Here is a 15,778-nt window from a genome sequence, read left to right on the forward strand (position 1 = left end):
TGAGCTGCAGTGGTGAGCAAGGCATACACAGATTCTACACTCTGAAGCTGTCAGCATGTCTGAGGAAACAAACATGAAATCATCATTTAACCCCGAAGCACCAAAGAAGAAACATCCGAGAAGTTGGGTAACCTTAGTTTTCCCTTGGTCTTTCTTTTATCTCCTTAGGAAATTAAGTGTTAAGTCCATTACAAACCCTCGTTACCTGGACAGCCTGGGGAACCCGTCGGTGAACGGCCTGTACGATTTAGCTTTGGGCCCTGCGGATTCCAAAGAGGTGTGCTCCACCTGCGTGCAGGACTTCAACAACTGCTCTGGCCACCTGGGCCACATTGAGCTTCCGCTCACGGTGTACAACCCTCTCCTCTTTGATGTACGTTCTGCCCTGGGCTGCTCTGTCTGTGTGGGGTTCGGGGCTGCTGGTGGCATTTGTGAGTGCCACCCCTGGCCTCACGAGAGGTGTCCAAGGAAGTTAGCTCTAGCCACAGAGTTAAAGTGCTCTCTACCATGAGATTTAAAACCTTGAGGAGCCAAATCCAGTAAATCCAACTGGCCCTATAGCCCTAACTAAATGAATTTCAGTTTGATTCCAGTTGAGAAGAACCCAGCTTGGTTCTGTTCACAAGGGAAAAAGCATTGGAATTCATCCCCTACACCTGAGATTTCAGGGCCTTCATGTCCTTCAGAAATCTGGGCAAAGCCTCCCTGACAATAGGACTTCTGGAGTTCTCCAAGCCTTCCCTGAGCTCTTCTAATGAATTTGTAGGCTTTTGCTTGGTTGCAAGAAGAGCAAAGCCCAGAAGGCCAGACAGTGAGCTAAGTATGAGGCTTCTGTTTAGAGTCCTACTTGTGTATTTTCAGCTTTTTCTGTTAGTTAACCTAGCCTCCAGGATTTGTTCTAAAACTCTACAGATGACAGTATTTGTGATTTTTTTTCTGTTAATCGTATTGAGAAAAGAATTATCTTAATTAAATACGGTATTTAGTTAAATACCAAATATTTAAACTTAAGTTTGGTGTATATTTAAATACTAAATATTTTGAATATTTAATGTTTCATTTATCTATTTAAAGATTTTATTTTTAAGTAATCTTTACACCAAACATGGGCCTGGAACTCACAACCCCCAGATCAAGAGTCGCATGCTCCACTGACTGAGCCAGCCAAGTGCCCCTAAATATTAAATATTTTAAATGAAGTATTTAAATACTAAAATTAGTATCTGATACTTAGTTAAATAAAATGAAAGTAGCTCCCTACCTCAGACCCAGAGTAAATTTCAACTTTTAAGGGATTAAAATGAAACGATAAGAAGAAATATACAGGAATATTTATCTAGTTCATAGGGTCACAGAGGCCTTTCCAGGTCTATCAGGGGAAGTGGAATTTTTTTTTTTAAGATTTTATTTATTTAGAAAAAGTATGTGCACACACGTGAGCCAGGAGAGGGACAGAGAGAAAGGAAGAGAATCTTGAGCAGGCTCCCCGCCGAGCGCGGAGCCCTATGTGGGGCTGGATCCCATGACCCTGAGGTCATAAGTTGAGCCAAAATCAAGTGTTGGACATTTAACCGACTGAGCCACCCAGGTGCCCCAGAAGTGGAATTCTCAAATGAATAAACTGGCTACATAAAAACAAAAATCTTAAATATGTTGAAAATTACCTTGATTATTATGTCTCTTTCTAATTATCCTGCTTTTTCTTCCCTCTCTTCAGAAACTCTACCTGCTGCTTCGGGGCTCCTGTTTAAACTGTCACATGCTGACCTGCCCCCGGGCTGTGATTCACCTCTTAGTCTGCCAGCTGCGAGTTCTGGAAGTGGGTGCCCTACAAGCAGTCTACGAGCTTGAGAGAATTCTGAACAGGGTAGGTGGGTGGTGGCTGTCATGGAAATCAGGCGAGCCAAAGCAGTAGGAACAGACCTGTTTGTGTGTTGTCCCTAGACTTGTCATCCTAAGAGTCACCAGAATGTTTGATCTTTACGTCTTACAACTACATACCAATAGCTAGGTGTGAAAACCTGTAGCCCTAAGAGAAATTGAAGAAATGTTAGCGAAAACAACACTGAAGTACCATTTTACCTATCAGTGAGGTTTTTTCTGGACCTGGGAGCCAGTGGAGGCTTATGCCTTGCTTTGGATAGTTACATTTCTTTTGTCTGTTTTAGTGCAGAAAATTGTTTTTCATGATATTGACATTTTTTGAAGACTCAAAGCCAGTTGTCTTGTAGGACTTCTCACATTCGGTTTTTGTCTGATTATTTCCTCACTAGATTCACATTTTGGTAGGAATACAGCCTGTACCATGTGAGGGACATTGTACCGTGTTGTTTCAGGAGGCACATGCTGCCAGGTGGTTTTATTATTGGTAATGCTGAGTTTGATTCCTTGGATAAGATGGGGACCACCAGATCTATCATAGAGACATTTTTCTCTTTGCGATACAAAATTCCTTCAGATTTTCTGGTACTAGTATTAAGTATCTTATGTAAAATTCATTTTCTGTTTGTAGATCAAAATATTAGTGGTTTTTGTGTATTGATTTTTGTCTGCAACAACCTAGCAAAAGTATCATTAATTCTAATGCTTTACCTGTAGATTCTTGTTGATTTTCAACACAGTCTTATCATCTGTGAATAATCGCAGTTTTGTTTCTTTCCAACCCTTAAATATGTTTTCTTTTACCTTATTTTGGTGGCTAGGATCTACTTTACTGTGTCGAAGAGGTAGTGGGCATCCTTGTCTTGTTTCTTGTCATGAGGGGAACCTTTCACCTTTCCTTTCGACTTCCCTTTCCTGAATAATTTAGTCTTAAAGACATTAGGTGGACAGAGCAGATAGGATTCTACACAGAGGTGTAGCCTTAGGTGGGTTGTCAGAGCCCAAGCAAGAGGAGACAAGCATGCAAGAGGAAAACATTGCTGCATGTGTGGGCAGCCCAGCGTGGAATGTCAGAGCTCATAAAGGGTGAGGAAGGTGTTCATTTAGGGATAAGAGCTCAGCATAGGGTTGAGTGCCCAAGTCAAGTGAGAAAGTGCCCATGCTGGATGGCCCAGTGAGGGATGTGAGCATCCAAATAGGATGAGGAGGGGTTCCACAAGGAGGGTGGCCTAGAGTGGGGTGTGACCCCAAGTTGAGTGAGAGGGATCCGTGCATGGGAGGGGTGGGCAGCAGTGATGGGAGAGGGGTTACATACAGGGAGGGGGATTGATCCAATAAGTACATATTTTAAGGATAAAGCAGGCCAGATTTCACACTATTAGAGAAGGGAGTTACAAATACATGAAAGAGAAAAGATCCAGAATTAATCCTATGGTGTTGGACTGGAATTAGAAGTTTGGTATGGACATGTAAGCATATGTGGTTTCCAGGGAACAGAGCCAAAAAATGAACCCAAAGTCAAATTTGTCCGAGAGAGAGGGAGAGGAGGATCTTCTTAAAACTTTACTCAGAGTAAATCCTATTTTTCTTGGTATTTTTCTGGTCCATTTCATGTAAAGTTTCAGATTTGTTGGCATAAAATTCCTGATGCTTACCACCTTAAATTTTTTTTTTTTGTAAAATATATACAGAAGTGTATGAATCCCATAGTCTAACAAATAGTTACAAAGTAACTGTCACCCATATGGTCACCTTCATTGTCAAGATATTGTCCCCAGAAACCCTGTCTCTTTCCCCTGTCCTTGTGTGTTTATTTTTGACTGGTGTTTAGGGTTTTTTTAAACCATTGTACTTATAAAATTCTCAGTAGGACCAATTTGAGGCCTAGGATGATACTGCCTTTCTCCAGAGAGGATTCCTGTTTTTCCTGCCATGTACGTGGTGGCCTGGAACCATTGTAGGCCTGGTTCAAAGCTGAGGGCTCCCTAGTCTGCCTGGGCATTTGGAATCCAGGCTGCAGTTCTGTCAGGCCCAGTCTGGTTCCTAAGGGTGTAATTCCTCTGAGTTCCCAGCTTCCTGTGTTTGTGGGATGGATAGGTGTCCTGGTAGAGTTCTGTCCTTGAACTAACTCTGGGCTCTGATTTCTGTCTCCTTTATCATTTGAGGTCTTCGAAATGAAAAGTTCAAAATGAGCGAGTTGGAGAATGCACCCAAAGTTGGGACTGCCATGTTGTGCAGCTCCAGCGAGCATCATGGAAGTCGCAGTGCCTTCGGCAGGGGCACATAACTACACCGTGGGCTGCGCAGGAGCTGTGCCATGCTGCAGCCCCGCGTCAGAGCAAACGGGGCCCCCATGCTGTTTGACCTCCTAGCTTCCTGGCTCCCCTTCAGTTCCGTCTGCCTGTTCCTCACTGTCCTGTCCGCTTTTCGGAGCTTTAAATATTTTTTAGCATTTTACCCTATCTTGGTTCATTGCAGCTTTAGGTTTGGTCTGAATAACTTAGCTCGCCATTGTTGGAAGCAAGATGTTTTTGATTTTTTTTTTTTTAACAGCAGTGTTGCTGCACTGTTTTGAAAATGCAGCACAGCATGAGGTTTCCTTCTCTTCCCTCAAACGAAACCCTCCCACCCTGGGATTGGCTGGCCCCCGTAATGCGGCCAATCATATGCTTGCTTTACTTCGGTAGTATGGTTTTTCTGTTTGTTTTTCAGTTTCTAGAAGAAAACGCTGATCCTACTGCCTTCGAGATTCAGGAAGAGTTAGAACAGTACACGGCCAAAATTGTACAGAACAATCTGTTGGGATCCCACGGTGCACACGTGAGTTATCCTGTCTCTTTCCCCGTAACACTTGGTTTTTAGCGTAATTATCACAGATCCCCGTACTCTGTCATTTGTGTATACTCTCGGCTTCCCCAAGGCAGACCTGGGTTTGCATCTCTTAGCGGCCTGTGACATCACAAGTTACCTGCTGTCCCTGAGCTTCTGTGTCCTCTTCTTCACCACGTGCCTGCAGGACTAATGAGAGGATTCAGTGAAGTTAGGTGGTGTAGGTACAGCAAGCTTGTGATGTATGCTGTCCCACTTTGAGAGTGGTGTCTGGGTCCTTTTCTTCTTGCTCTCTCCAGTCTACCATCAACCATTGCTATACCTCCTCACCTCCCCACCCCCCCCCAGCACTGGTACTCATCTTTCAAGTACTGATCTTAAAATCTAATTTACCTTCTGCCCAAGTTTCACACCCGGGATTCTGATGTCACTGGTCTAGGGTAGAGTCTGATGGAAGTTACAAAAGCTCCCAGGAAGGTTTCGTTTGCAGCCAGGCTCAAACCCATTCGTGTAGCTCAACTGTGGATGTGCCTTTCTTAGGACCCTGAGGGCCATCCGAGGGAGGCAGCAGGGAAGGTGTACTAGCTGCATACGGAGAGGTTTGTTTTAAATTAACTAGCATTTCTTGAGAACTTACTGTATTCCAAGCCCCCCCCCCCCCCCCACTGCATTCATGAGCTCTTAGTAACAGCTTGGTGGGGTGGTTATTCTCATTCTCATGTTATGGTTGAGGAAATTTAAGGCTTAAAGAAGTCACTTAGTAATTGGCAGAGTTTAGCTATATTAAGAGTTCGGTGGAGAATGTTACTTAAGGAAGAGGATGGCTTCATCTGTTTTTCGTTTTGTTTTGTTTTTTTAAAGGTAAAAACTATAAAGTGAATATGTACTCCAGAGTTCTCCAAATGGTACTGCAAGGTTTTTTGCCCTTTCTCAACAGGTGAAAAATGTTTGTGAGAGCAGGAGCAAACTCATTGCTTACTTCTGGAAGGCACATATGACTGCTAAGCGGTGTCCTCACTGCAAGTGAGTATCAGGCTCTTGCCTCCCCCTTTCCCCAGAAGCCTCTGGCCAGTCAATCATGGCTGTTCCTCAATGCCTTGTTGAGGTTTTTCTCTCCTGAGTCACAACTGTTCTCACATGTAGGACCGGGCGGTCAGTTGTCCGAAAGGAGCACAACAGCAAGCTGACAGTCACATACCCAGCCATGGTGCACAAGAAGGCTGACCAGAAGGACACAGAGCCCCTGGGTAAGCAGGCTGGGCCCTTGGAGGTCCATGGCCAACAGATGTGTCTCGACCCTGGGGAATACCTGGTCGTTACCACATTTCTCGCCTGTGTGTTTGTTGTGGGCCAGCAGTGGGGCGGGGTCCAAGCCTGGGATGGTTGGAGGGGACCCTAGTGAGTGCCCAGCCCTGGCCTCTCATCTAGAACTGATAGGCTGAGCTACATTATGAGGCAGTGCCCCATGGGTTGAATGAGGTACATCTTGCCTCAGGCGGTCATTTTTCTGGAAGATTCTTGAGGAAGAAGTTAAGAAATCTACTTGGCAAATACTTAGAACCACTTTATTGTCGAGTTTTTTGTTTTTGTTTTTTAATTTATTAGAGGGAGAGAGAGCGAGTGCACGAGCTGGGGGGGGAAGGGTAGAGGGAGAAGCAGACTCCACACTGAATAGGGAGTCCGACCTGAGCCGAAGGCAGACACTTAACCAAGTGAGCCACCCAGGCGCCCTCTAGGTGAGTTTTAAAGAAAAACTGTGAGCATTCAAAGAATGTCAGCACTTTCCACAGGCTGCTCCTGGCTATCCACTCAGATTCCTGGAGTAGCGTGTCCCCTTCTCAGCTCTGCTCTGCCAATGGGGTACTTGGGAAAAATTTTGAGAGACTTAGTACTTCTATTTTTAAATCTTTCATTTATTTAAAATTTTTTTTATTTGACACGTTACATTAGTTTCAGGTGTACAACACAGTGGTTTGATAAGTTTATACACTATGCTGTGCTCACCACAGGTGTAGCTACCATCTGTCACCATACAACACTATCACAATATCATTGACCATATTCCTTATGCTATGCCTTTTATTCCTGTGACTGACTCATTCCATAACTGGAAGCCTGTATCTCCTTCACGCATTTTGCTCAACCCCCCACCCTTCTCCCCTCTGGCAACCATCAGTTTGTTCTCTGTACTTATAGTTCTATTTGTACTTTTTGTTTATTCATTTTTTTTTTAGGTTTCACTTATGAATGGCATCATATGGTATTTGTCTTTTTCAATCTGATTTATTTCACTAAGCGTAATAGTTTCTAGGTCCATCCATGTTATTGCAAGTGGCTCGATCTCCTCCTTTTTATGGCTGTGTAATATTCTATTGTGTAATTATTCACCATATCTTCCTTACCTGTTAGTCTGTTGATGGACATTTAAGTTGCTTTCCTATCTTGGCTATTGTAAGTAATGATGTAATAAACATAAGAGTGTGTATATCTTTTCAAGTTAGTGTTTTCTTTTCCTTGCCCAGATACCCAGTAGTGGAATTATAGGATCATATGGTATTTTTATTTTTAATTTTTTAAGGAACCTCCATGCTGTTTACCACAGTGACTATAATAATTTACATTCCCACCAACAGTGTACGAGGGGTTTTTTTTCCTTCACATCCTTGCCAACACTTGCTATTTCTTGTCTTTTTGATATTAGCCATTCTGGCAGGTGTAAGGAGATATCTCATTGTGGTTTTGATTTGCATTTCCCTGATGATTTGTGATGTTGAGCGTCTTTTCATGTGTCTGTTGGTCATCTGTATGTCTTCTTTTTTATTTTTGTAGTCATGAGATTGTTTAAATAGGTTTTTTGTTTTTTCTTTTGAAGTGGTGAAGATTAAATAAGATATTCCATATCAAATAGAGACCAGTGCCTGCCATGTATAGTATGCTTTGTAGATGTTAACTGTTGATTTTTTGTGATGCAGTCAGTGTGCCAGGATGGAAAAAGCATAACCTGGGAGTGACCCCTCATCCTGCTATTTATTTTGAGTGGCTTACAGAAGGTCCCTGGAATTTCATTTTCTTTCTTTTTTTTTTTTTTAAGGATTTTATTTATCTATTTGACAGAGAGAGAGAGATAGTGAGGGCAGGAACATAAGCAGGGGGAGTGGGAGAGGGAGAAGCAGGCTTCCCGCAGAGCAGGGAGCCTGATGCGGGACTCGATCCCAGGACCCTGGGATCATGACCTGAGCCGAAGGCAGACGCTTAACGACTGAGCCACCCAGGCATCCCTGGAATTTCATTTTCAACTCCATATAGTGGCAATAACAAAACTTCTTGCCCAGAGTTGAGAAGATTTCATGAGTGAAAGTCCATAGCCTATTGTTACTAAACTTTATTCCAGAGCTTGAGAATATGGACTAGGCAGGGAAATAAGTTCTATTCCTAGCGATGCGTAATCTTTTACATTGAGGACCCTGGCAAGGCTTGGAGTTAATAACTATCTCAGTCCGTTTAGGCTGCCATAACAAAAATATCATAGAATGGGTGATGTCTAAACAACAGACGTTTATTTTTCATGGTTCTCGAGGTTAGGAAGTCCAAGATTTTGGTGCTGGCAAATCTGATGTCCTGTGAGGGCCTGCTTCCTCACTGACAGCAATCGTCTCCCTGTAGCCCTCACATGGCAGAAAGGGGCAAGAGAGCTTTCTGGGGTCTTTTTATAAGGGCACCAGTCCTGATCATGAGAGTTCTGCTCTCATGACCTAATCACTGCCCAAAGGCCCCACCTCCAATACCATCACATGGAGGGGGGTAAGGATTTTAACACATGAAACTTGAGGGGACACAGACTCTCAGACCTTTTATTTTGTTATTTTTTTTCGTATAACTATAAAATATTTTTATTGAAAGGTTATTAAAGCGTGGGTCAGACCTTTTACCTTAGACTAATTTTAGGCTTGCAGAAGAGTTGCAAAGATAGTACAGAGAGTTCTCATGTACTCTTTATTGATTGTCCCCTAATGTACCATCTCATCACCATGGTGTACTTGTCCAAACTAAGAAATTCACTTAGTACGCTACCATTCAATGAACTACAGACTTTATTTGAATTTCTCCAGTTTTTCCAGCGATACCACACTGTGTTTAGAAAGCCTGTTTAATTTTGTTTAATGGTTAACGGTTAACCACAAAGGTGGATTTTCCTACACTTACCTATAAATAGCCCCTAAATTTCAAGGTTGGGAATTGCTGCTTTATTTAGCTCTTAGTGCACCTTAGAAAACGTTCATAGATTGAGAACAAAGATGGTCAGAATTCTAAAAGATAACTGTTTCTTTGGGGCAAATGTCTAGCACTTAAGTAGCCCTCCACCACGTTTGCCAAATGCATTCTTCTGAAGTAATCTTTTACTGCGGCTATGAGAGTATGATGGTGCCACCCAAAATTCTGTGCATTAAGAACAAGATGACCGTAGTGTTCAGTGGTTCCAGGATTGGGATTTTAGTATTTAGCAAACATTTACTTGTTGGGAACTCAGCCTCATGCCAATGACCATGCCTGTGGCGAGCACAGTACCAAGGTGGAGACCACGTGGCCTCTGCTGTCTGAAGGGGCTGCAGGTGACACAGGTCAGTAACTCTGGGGAGCAGGTGATGTGTTCTCAGCAAGGGTCTGGCCATGTTCTTGGCCAAAGGGAGCCAAGCAGTGAGGCCAGTGCCTCTACGGTTGCTACATACTAGTGATCCCGTGAGGAGCACCGTAAGCTTGTGACCTTCTGCAGATGCTCCAGAGTGCCCCCCAAGCCCCACGATGCACATCAGCATTTTAAAATGAGGATCCTTGTAGCCAAGATACTCCACTGTGATCCAGCCTTCCCCAAGTTATTTGACCTCCCGACAGACCCCTTTGTCACATAGCAGCTCTTAAAGGTGCATGAAACCCACGTTAGGGATGTCCTGAAACCCCACCCAGGCAGAATCCGTTTTTGTAGGTTGTACAAATGTCTTGTTGAGGAGGGCGCAGCGCATGGGAGGAGGTGGCATCCCACAGGTTTCTTCTGACTCTAAAATCCTGTGATTGAACAACCCTAGTCTGCCTTCACTGTGGGGAAACTGCAGTGGGGCACTTCATGTACTGGGAGCTACTGGGACAGGAGCTAGGGAGTATTGCCAGATCCAGCTGATCTTCCTCAGACCTTCAAACCTGATTTTCAGGAGGAGAGGAAGTTCAGATCGTCATTTTCAGCAATGCCCACGGATGGTTGTTCAGCTTAATGGAATCTGTGTTTTCCCACTGAATATACATAGCTTTCTGATGCTGTGGTTATCCCCGAGGGTCAAAGCCTCTCTTCATTGCATACCCGTGCTTCCTTGAGTTGCATTAACTGATTGAAATGTTTTGCTTTTGTAGGAATCAAAATTTTAAATGTGTAGACTCTTTGACCTAGCAATTCCACTTTTATGACTTTTCTAAGAATTAGACATACCCACACCACAGTATTGTTTAAATAGTTTAAAATAGGAAATAACTTAAGTGCCTATCAATAGAGACTAGTTAAATTATGGTACATCTCTTAATTATTATCCAAGTTTCATATTTCTCTGGAATCTTGTGAGGATACATCCTCTGCAGATGGTAAACTTACTTGGAGAATTGGAGGTGGAATTTAAAGTTCGATTTTTTAAGTGTAGAAAAAGGCAAAAGAGTGGGGTTTGGGATGCCTGGGTGGCTCAATCAGTTAAGCATCTACCTTCGGCTCAGGTCGTGATCCCAGGGTCCTGGGATCTGGCCCCGCATCAGGCTCCCTGCTCCGCAGGGAGTCTGCTTCTCTCTCTCCCCCTACCTGCCTGCCCTTCTTGTGTGTGCGCACTCTTTCAAATAAAAAAATAAGAAGAATGGAGTTTGTAAGTATAGATTATTGTTGGATGTTTTGAACATGTATATTTGAGCCAGTGACTTTATTATCTGCTGTGTGCTAGACACTGTCAGGTGCTAGGAGCACAGACAAGACGAGTTTCTGTGCTGGTGGTAATAAGGGAATATAGAATAATGCCTAATTTCAGTGAATGTACCCCAGAAGAGATTGATAGTTTTTTGTTTTTGCTTTGTTTGTTTTTTTTTAAAAGATTTTATTTATTTATTTGACAGAGAGAGATAGCGAGAGCAGGAACACAAGCAGGGGGAGTGGGAGAGGGAGAAGCAGGCCTCCCACTGAGCAGGGAGCCTGATGCGGGACTTGATCCGAGGACCCTGGGATCATGACCTGAGCCGAAGGCAGACGCCTAACGACTGAGCCACCCAGGCACCCAGAGATTGATAGTTTTGAAACTACAGGATCACATTGCTTTTCTTTGTTAATCATGTAAGTGCCTAGAGCCCTGTTTCCTGAGTGGCAACCCCATTTGATTTTCTGACTTACTCTGGGTGTAGCTGATAGTGCCCCAGAGTGCTCTTGCTTAATCTGAGAAACCAAAATCAGTGTACTTCTCACATACCTGCATGATATTTGTAAGAAGAAATTGAATATACTTTTACCCATAAAAATGTTCATACTCATCTCTAATTTTGCTTCTGTGAATCTTTCTGATAAAGCCATGTGCGTAAAGTTTTTTGTCTTTTATTTTTTAATCATAGTGTAACATAACAGTAAGAAAATTAGGATCCACCCTGATGTCCAGTTATAAGAGTATGGTTAGGTCACTAGGAAACATCCTCTCGGTGGAATATCACGCAGTCATTAAAAATGTTATGTGGCGGGCGCCTGGGTGGCTCAGTTGGTTAGGCGACTGCCTTCGGCTCAGGTCATGATCCTGGAGTCACAGGATCGAGTCCCGCATCAGGCTCCCTGCTCGGCAGGGAGTCTGCTTCTCCCTCTGACCCTCCCCCATCTCATGTGCTCTCTCTCATTCTCTCTCTCTCAAATAAATAAATAAAATCTTTAAAAAAAAAAAAATGTTATGTGGCAACATACAGAAATGCTCACAAGATGACACTAAACGAGCAAAGCAGTGTACAGAATAAACCCACACTTAAGGTTACAGTTATCTTAGGGGGGCGTGGGTGGCACAGTCAGTTGAGCATCATACTCTTGGTTTCAGCTCAGGTCGTGATCTCTGGGTTGTGAGATTGAGCCCCCCATTGGGCTCTGCACTCAGCAGGGAGTCTACTTGGGATTCTTTCTCTCTCCCTCTCCTTCTCCCCCTCCCCTGTGCACACATGCACTCTCACCCTCCCTAAAATAAATAAATAAATCTTAAGAAAAAAAGATTAAAAAATAATTAAAAAAAAGATTATAGATAGCGTATAAACCAGAGGACTGGGAAAAAAGTATGTAGTAGTGGTAATGGAATGGTGTATGATTTATTTTTCTTTTGCTCTTTTGGCTTTATGCAATAGTTATACTGTTTCCATTACTTTAGAAATTAGGCTAAGGGGGAAAAAAATCCAGAGCTGAGAATAAGCTGTCCTAGAGATTGATTTTTATGGTCAAATTGCAGGCTCAGCAGGGTGGGGGAGAAAGCATTGATAGATCCCATTACAGAAGGAGTGCCTATTACTGATTTATTTTGCTTTGATTCCCCCTCCTGGCTCTAGGAATTGAGGAAGCCCAGATGGGAAAACGAGGGTACCTAACACCCACCAGCGCCCAAGAACATCTTACTGCCCTTTGGAAGAATGAAGGTGCTGTACCAACCTAAAGAAATTGAAATGAGTCTCTGGGCTCATTTATCCTGCCTTATTATTTTTATGTTTTCAGAGTTGTGATAATTACAGATCTCTCCTGAATTCAGTTCATAGGTTTGGGGCTGGCTTCAGGGTACATTGTCATCAATGCATTCTAGAGCAGGCAAGAACATGAACTTGACAACCATTGTAACTGAACCTGGTCATTAAATGACAGCTGTGGGTGGGCCTCGCTTAATACAGTTTGACATCTTTCTAGAAGGTACAGTGTAACTCACCTTACTTTAAATGCCTGTTAATAACTTTTTCAGAAAAGGATTCAAAGGGAATTCCTCCTGTGATTCAAAAAATGAACTCTTTTTTTTTTTAGGATTTTTCCACATTTTAATTCCCTACGAAAAGGAGTCTTCCATTCCTTTTGCGTGTGTAACAAAAGCTAGGCACTGTATTCAGCCTGCAAGTTTGACATCTGGTCAATGTCGCCACCCTCAGAGAGTGCTCTTGTTCTGGAACACTGCATGCAGTTGCTGTGTAATGATAGGCACTTAAAAATGAAAATGCTGCTGAAGGGATAAGTGATGTCAGGGAAAAAAAAGAGCACTCAAGTTAGTGTGATCATTTCTGTGGCAGGCCCTAACACTTTTATTCATTCTCTCTGCAGCTTTCTTTTAAGTTCATTGGAAACTTAAAATACAGCTTTGATCCACAAAAATGATGCCTTCTTGATAACATCTATATGGAGGGTTTTTTGTTTTGTTTTATTTGTAAGAAGGCTAACTTTTTTTTATTGATTTTCTGTATTTCAGATACATTTTTTATAGATAACCAAAGCTGTGTGTGTGTGTGTGTGTGTGTGCGCGCACGCACGCTCGTGCATGTATAAGTCTAATAGTCCAGGAGGGTAGTGAGAAACAAGACGTTTTCATTCCCCATCCTTGTCCATTTCAGCCCCAAGCTAAGCACTGGGGGGCGCCGTGGCACTCGTCCTTAAACCACCATCTCACCTGTGTGTGGGTTCTCAACACAGAAAGGCTATTTTTTGCTTGTTTTTAGAAAGAAAAAATATGATTTTACTCTACTTACTGTTTCGTATTCTGTTTTTCTTTTTTGTCACCCAGTGGAATTTTTGTGGTCATTCATCCCTGCCCTCACACGTAGATGTAAATGATCATTTTGGCTTATTTCAAATGCAGGATTCTTTCTGAATTACCTTTTTTTGGGACTGGAAAATGTCGACATGGAGTCTAGATTCAATCCCAGTATGTTCTTTTTGGATTTCCTGGTCGTGCCACCCTCAAGGTAATGCCCTTTAATTAGCTTTATTTCGCCGAAAAAGGCTTATTGAGCGGTGGAATAATGACCTCTGGGAGAGGCCTGGAGGGCCTAGCGCACTAAGAAGCAAAGCAGCGGTTCCACACCCGGGTTGCAGGTGGCTGGGAGTGTTCGTCCTGACTGCGGTAGGAATGTTGGCTGGTTTCCGAGTGTGGTGGGTTGTGAGTTGCTTGTAGCAGGGATTGGCAAGAGGCTGAAGAATATGACCCTTCCCTCGTGCTCAACGGTTCCTGATTCCATGTGTCCCCCTACAGGTATCGCCCTGTCAATCGGCTGGGGGACCAGATGTTTACCAATGGCCAGACGGTGAACTTGCAGGCTGTCATGAAGGACATGGTTCTGATCCGAAAACTTCTGGCATTGATGGCCCAAGAACAGGAGCTGCCGTGTGAGGTGGCAGCACCTGCCAAAGATGAGGTCAGGGCTGCCTTGGAGCTGATGTCGTCAGCCTGTCTGCTTAGTTCTAAGGCCCACAGTGCAGATGCAGAACGCTGGGGGTGCAGGGAGCTGCTGGTTGGGAATTTTGTACAGTTTGTGTGCAAGCCGTCATTTGGGGAAACCTCAGTAATGTTGGGGGAAAGCATGATAAGAGCATAGAAAGATCTAGGTCTTGCCCCAGTGACCTCTGCTGAGTTGCTTTGATTTTGTGGGCCCGTCTCCACTGTAAAATGTGTATGGTTGGTGGTAAGGTTTTACATATAGGCTGTTCTGGGCCACCTGCCTTCACTGGCAGTGACTGGCAGCTCTAGAAAGAAGAGTCTGCTTCCTGTGGGCTCTTAGAATGTCCCTTTTGGGTTACAGTACCAGAGCCTGAGTCATCCAGGTCTGTTTTTGGCTCATTGAGACCTCTAGCATTGGGTTCAGGAGGGCACCATTGTTGATTCTAGGAATTCCCCAGAATAGGACTGTCATGTTTGAGGCCTCTGTTTCCTCGTCAGTAGATGATAGCGTGGGATTCAGTTTTCCCGTTTCAGCCGACTTTCCGAGCTACTTCAGTGTGCCAGGTCTTCAGTGGGTGTAAAGATGAATCAGGCACTCGGAGAAGTTGCTGAGATCACTGAGGTCCTTTCCAGCTTTGAGATGTTCCCTGGATGGAAGCAGGAAGGGCTGTGTCAGTGGATGGGGCTCTCGGGCTCCCTTCCAGCTGCCGGCAGCAGTTCGGCTGGGAGCCAGGCCCATCACCAGGTGGCGCCACTGTCTGCCTGGCCACTTGCGCTGTGGGTTACCCGTATTCTGCTCTGCACTGTCTTCGGTTTTGCTGAAGTTTTCTGATCTGTCAGGGTAGTATGCTTTCAGAAACCTTCAGTCTAAGAGAAATGTGCCATCTGCAGGCCCTGGTCCAGTTTGGAGGGAAGGCCATAGGGTAGCCAGGACCCATAAGCAGGGCTGAGAATTTTTATTTTAATGCTCCTTGAAAATAGAGCAGCCATTTGTTAAAAAAAAAAAAAAAAAAAAGCTAAGAGTCTGCAGAAATAAACAGTATCCTCTGATTCTTAAGGTCCTTGCTACCTGAAGTCACGGTGCCTTCTTTCTTTGTGATTAACAGGACCCGTTCTTATTTCTTTCCCCATATGCTCCCCACATTCCATTCATATGGCAGCCCTCTCACGGGACTCATTATAAAGGTAATCACATAGCCCTGAGCCAGGTAATGTCATAGGCAGTGAGTTAGGCTGACAAGGCCCCTGTTGTCGTATAGGTGACAGTCTGTCCCTATGAGGCTCCCTCCGCCAGAGAGAAAATACATCTGTCCTCCCTATAAGTAAAGAAGACTCCTCTATTTCTCAGGGTTGAGGACAAACCCACTTCACTAATGGTTTTCATGTCATTCTTATTTACTAGATCTTCACCCCTCCCCCTATACCTCTCCCAACACACTGACAGGTCTCTTCTCTCGTCTCACACTGGGGGACATCTGTCTGGCTCTTGTGTCATAGCCAGGCAGGTGGGGCTAGTAGGTGGCCAGACAGTGTTAATAGGTGGTGCTGTAAGGCGGGTTAAGAGCCTGTCTCCTAGGCACGTAGGGAGAGAAGAAAAGGAGGCAGAGTCAGGGACAGAAATA

General features: G+C 43.9%; 1 protein-coding gene across 2 annotated transcripts in view; it reads left to right on the forward strand.

Annotated features, from left to right (window-relative positions):
* Window positions 1-15,778, forward strand: part of POLR1A (RNA polymerase I subunit A) — a 75,378-nt gene that overhangs the window by 2,310 nt on the left and 57,290 nt on the right. For both annotated transcript variants that reach the window (XM_035001130.1, XM_035001129.1), the window contains exons 2-9: window positions 169-373; window positions 1,718-1,867; window positions 4,594-4,701; window positions 5,648-5,733; window positions 5,854-5,957; window positions 12,295-12,381; window positions 13,578-13,683; window positions 13,971-14,133. In XM_035001130.1, coding sequence (XP_034857021.1) covers window positions 169-373; window positions 1,718-1,867; window positions 4,594-4,701; window positions 5,648-5,733; window positions 5,854-5,957; window positions 12,295-12,381; window positions 13,578-13,683; window positions 13,971-14,133 — 1,009 coding nt within the window. The remainder of the gene's footprint in view (window positions 1-168; window positions 374-1,717; window positions 1,868-4,593; window positions 4,702-5,647; window positions 5,734-5,853; window positions 5,958-12,294; window positions 12,382-13,577; window positions 13,684-13,970; window positions 14,134-15,778) is intronic.

Source organism: Mirounga leonina, unplaced genomic scaffold (assembly GCF_011800145.1).
Source record: "Mirounga leonina isolate KUSES-001 unplaced genomic scaffold, KU_Mleo_1.0 Mir_125, whole genome shotgun sequence".
In the NCBI taxonomy this organism is placed as follows: Eukaryota; Metazoa; Chordata; class Mammalia; order Carnivora; family Phocidae; genus Mirounga; species Mirounga leonina.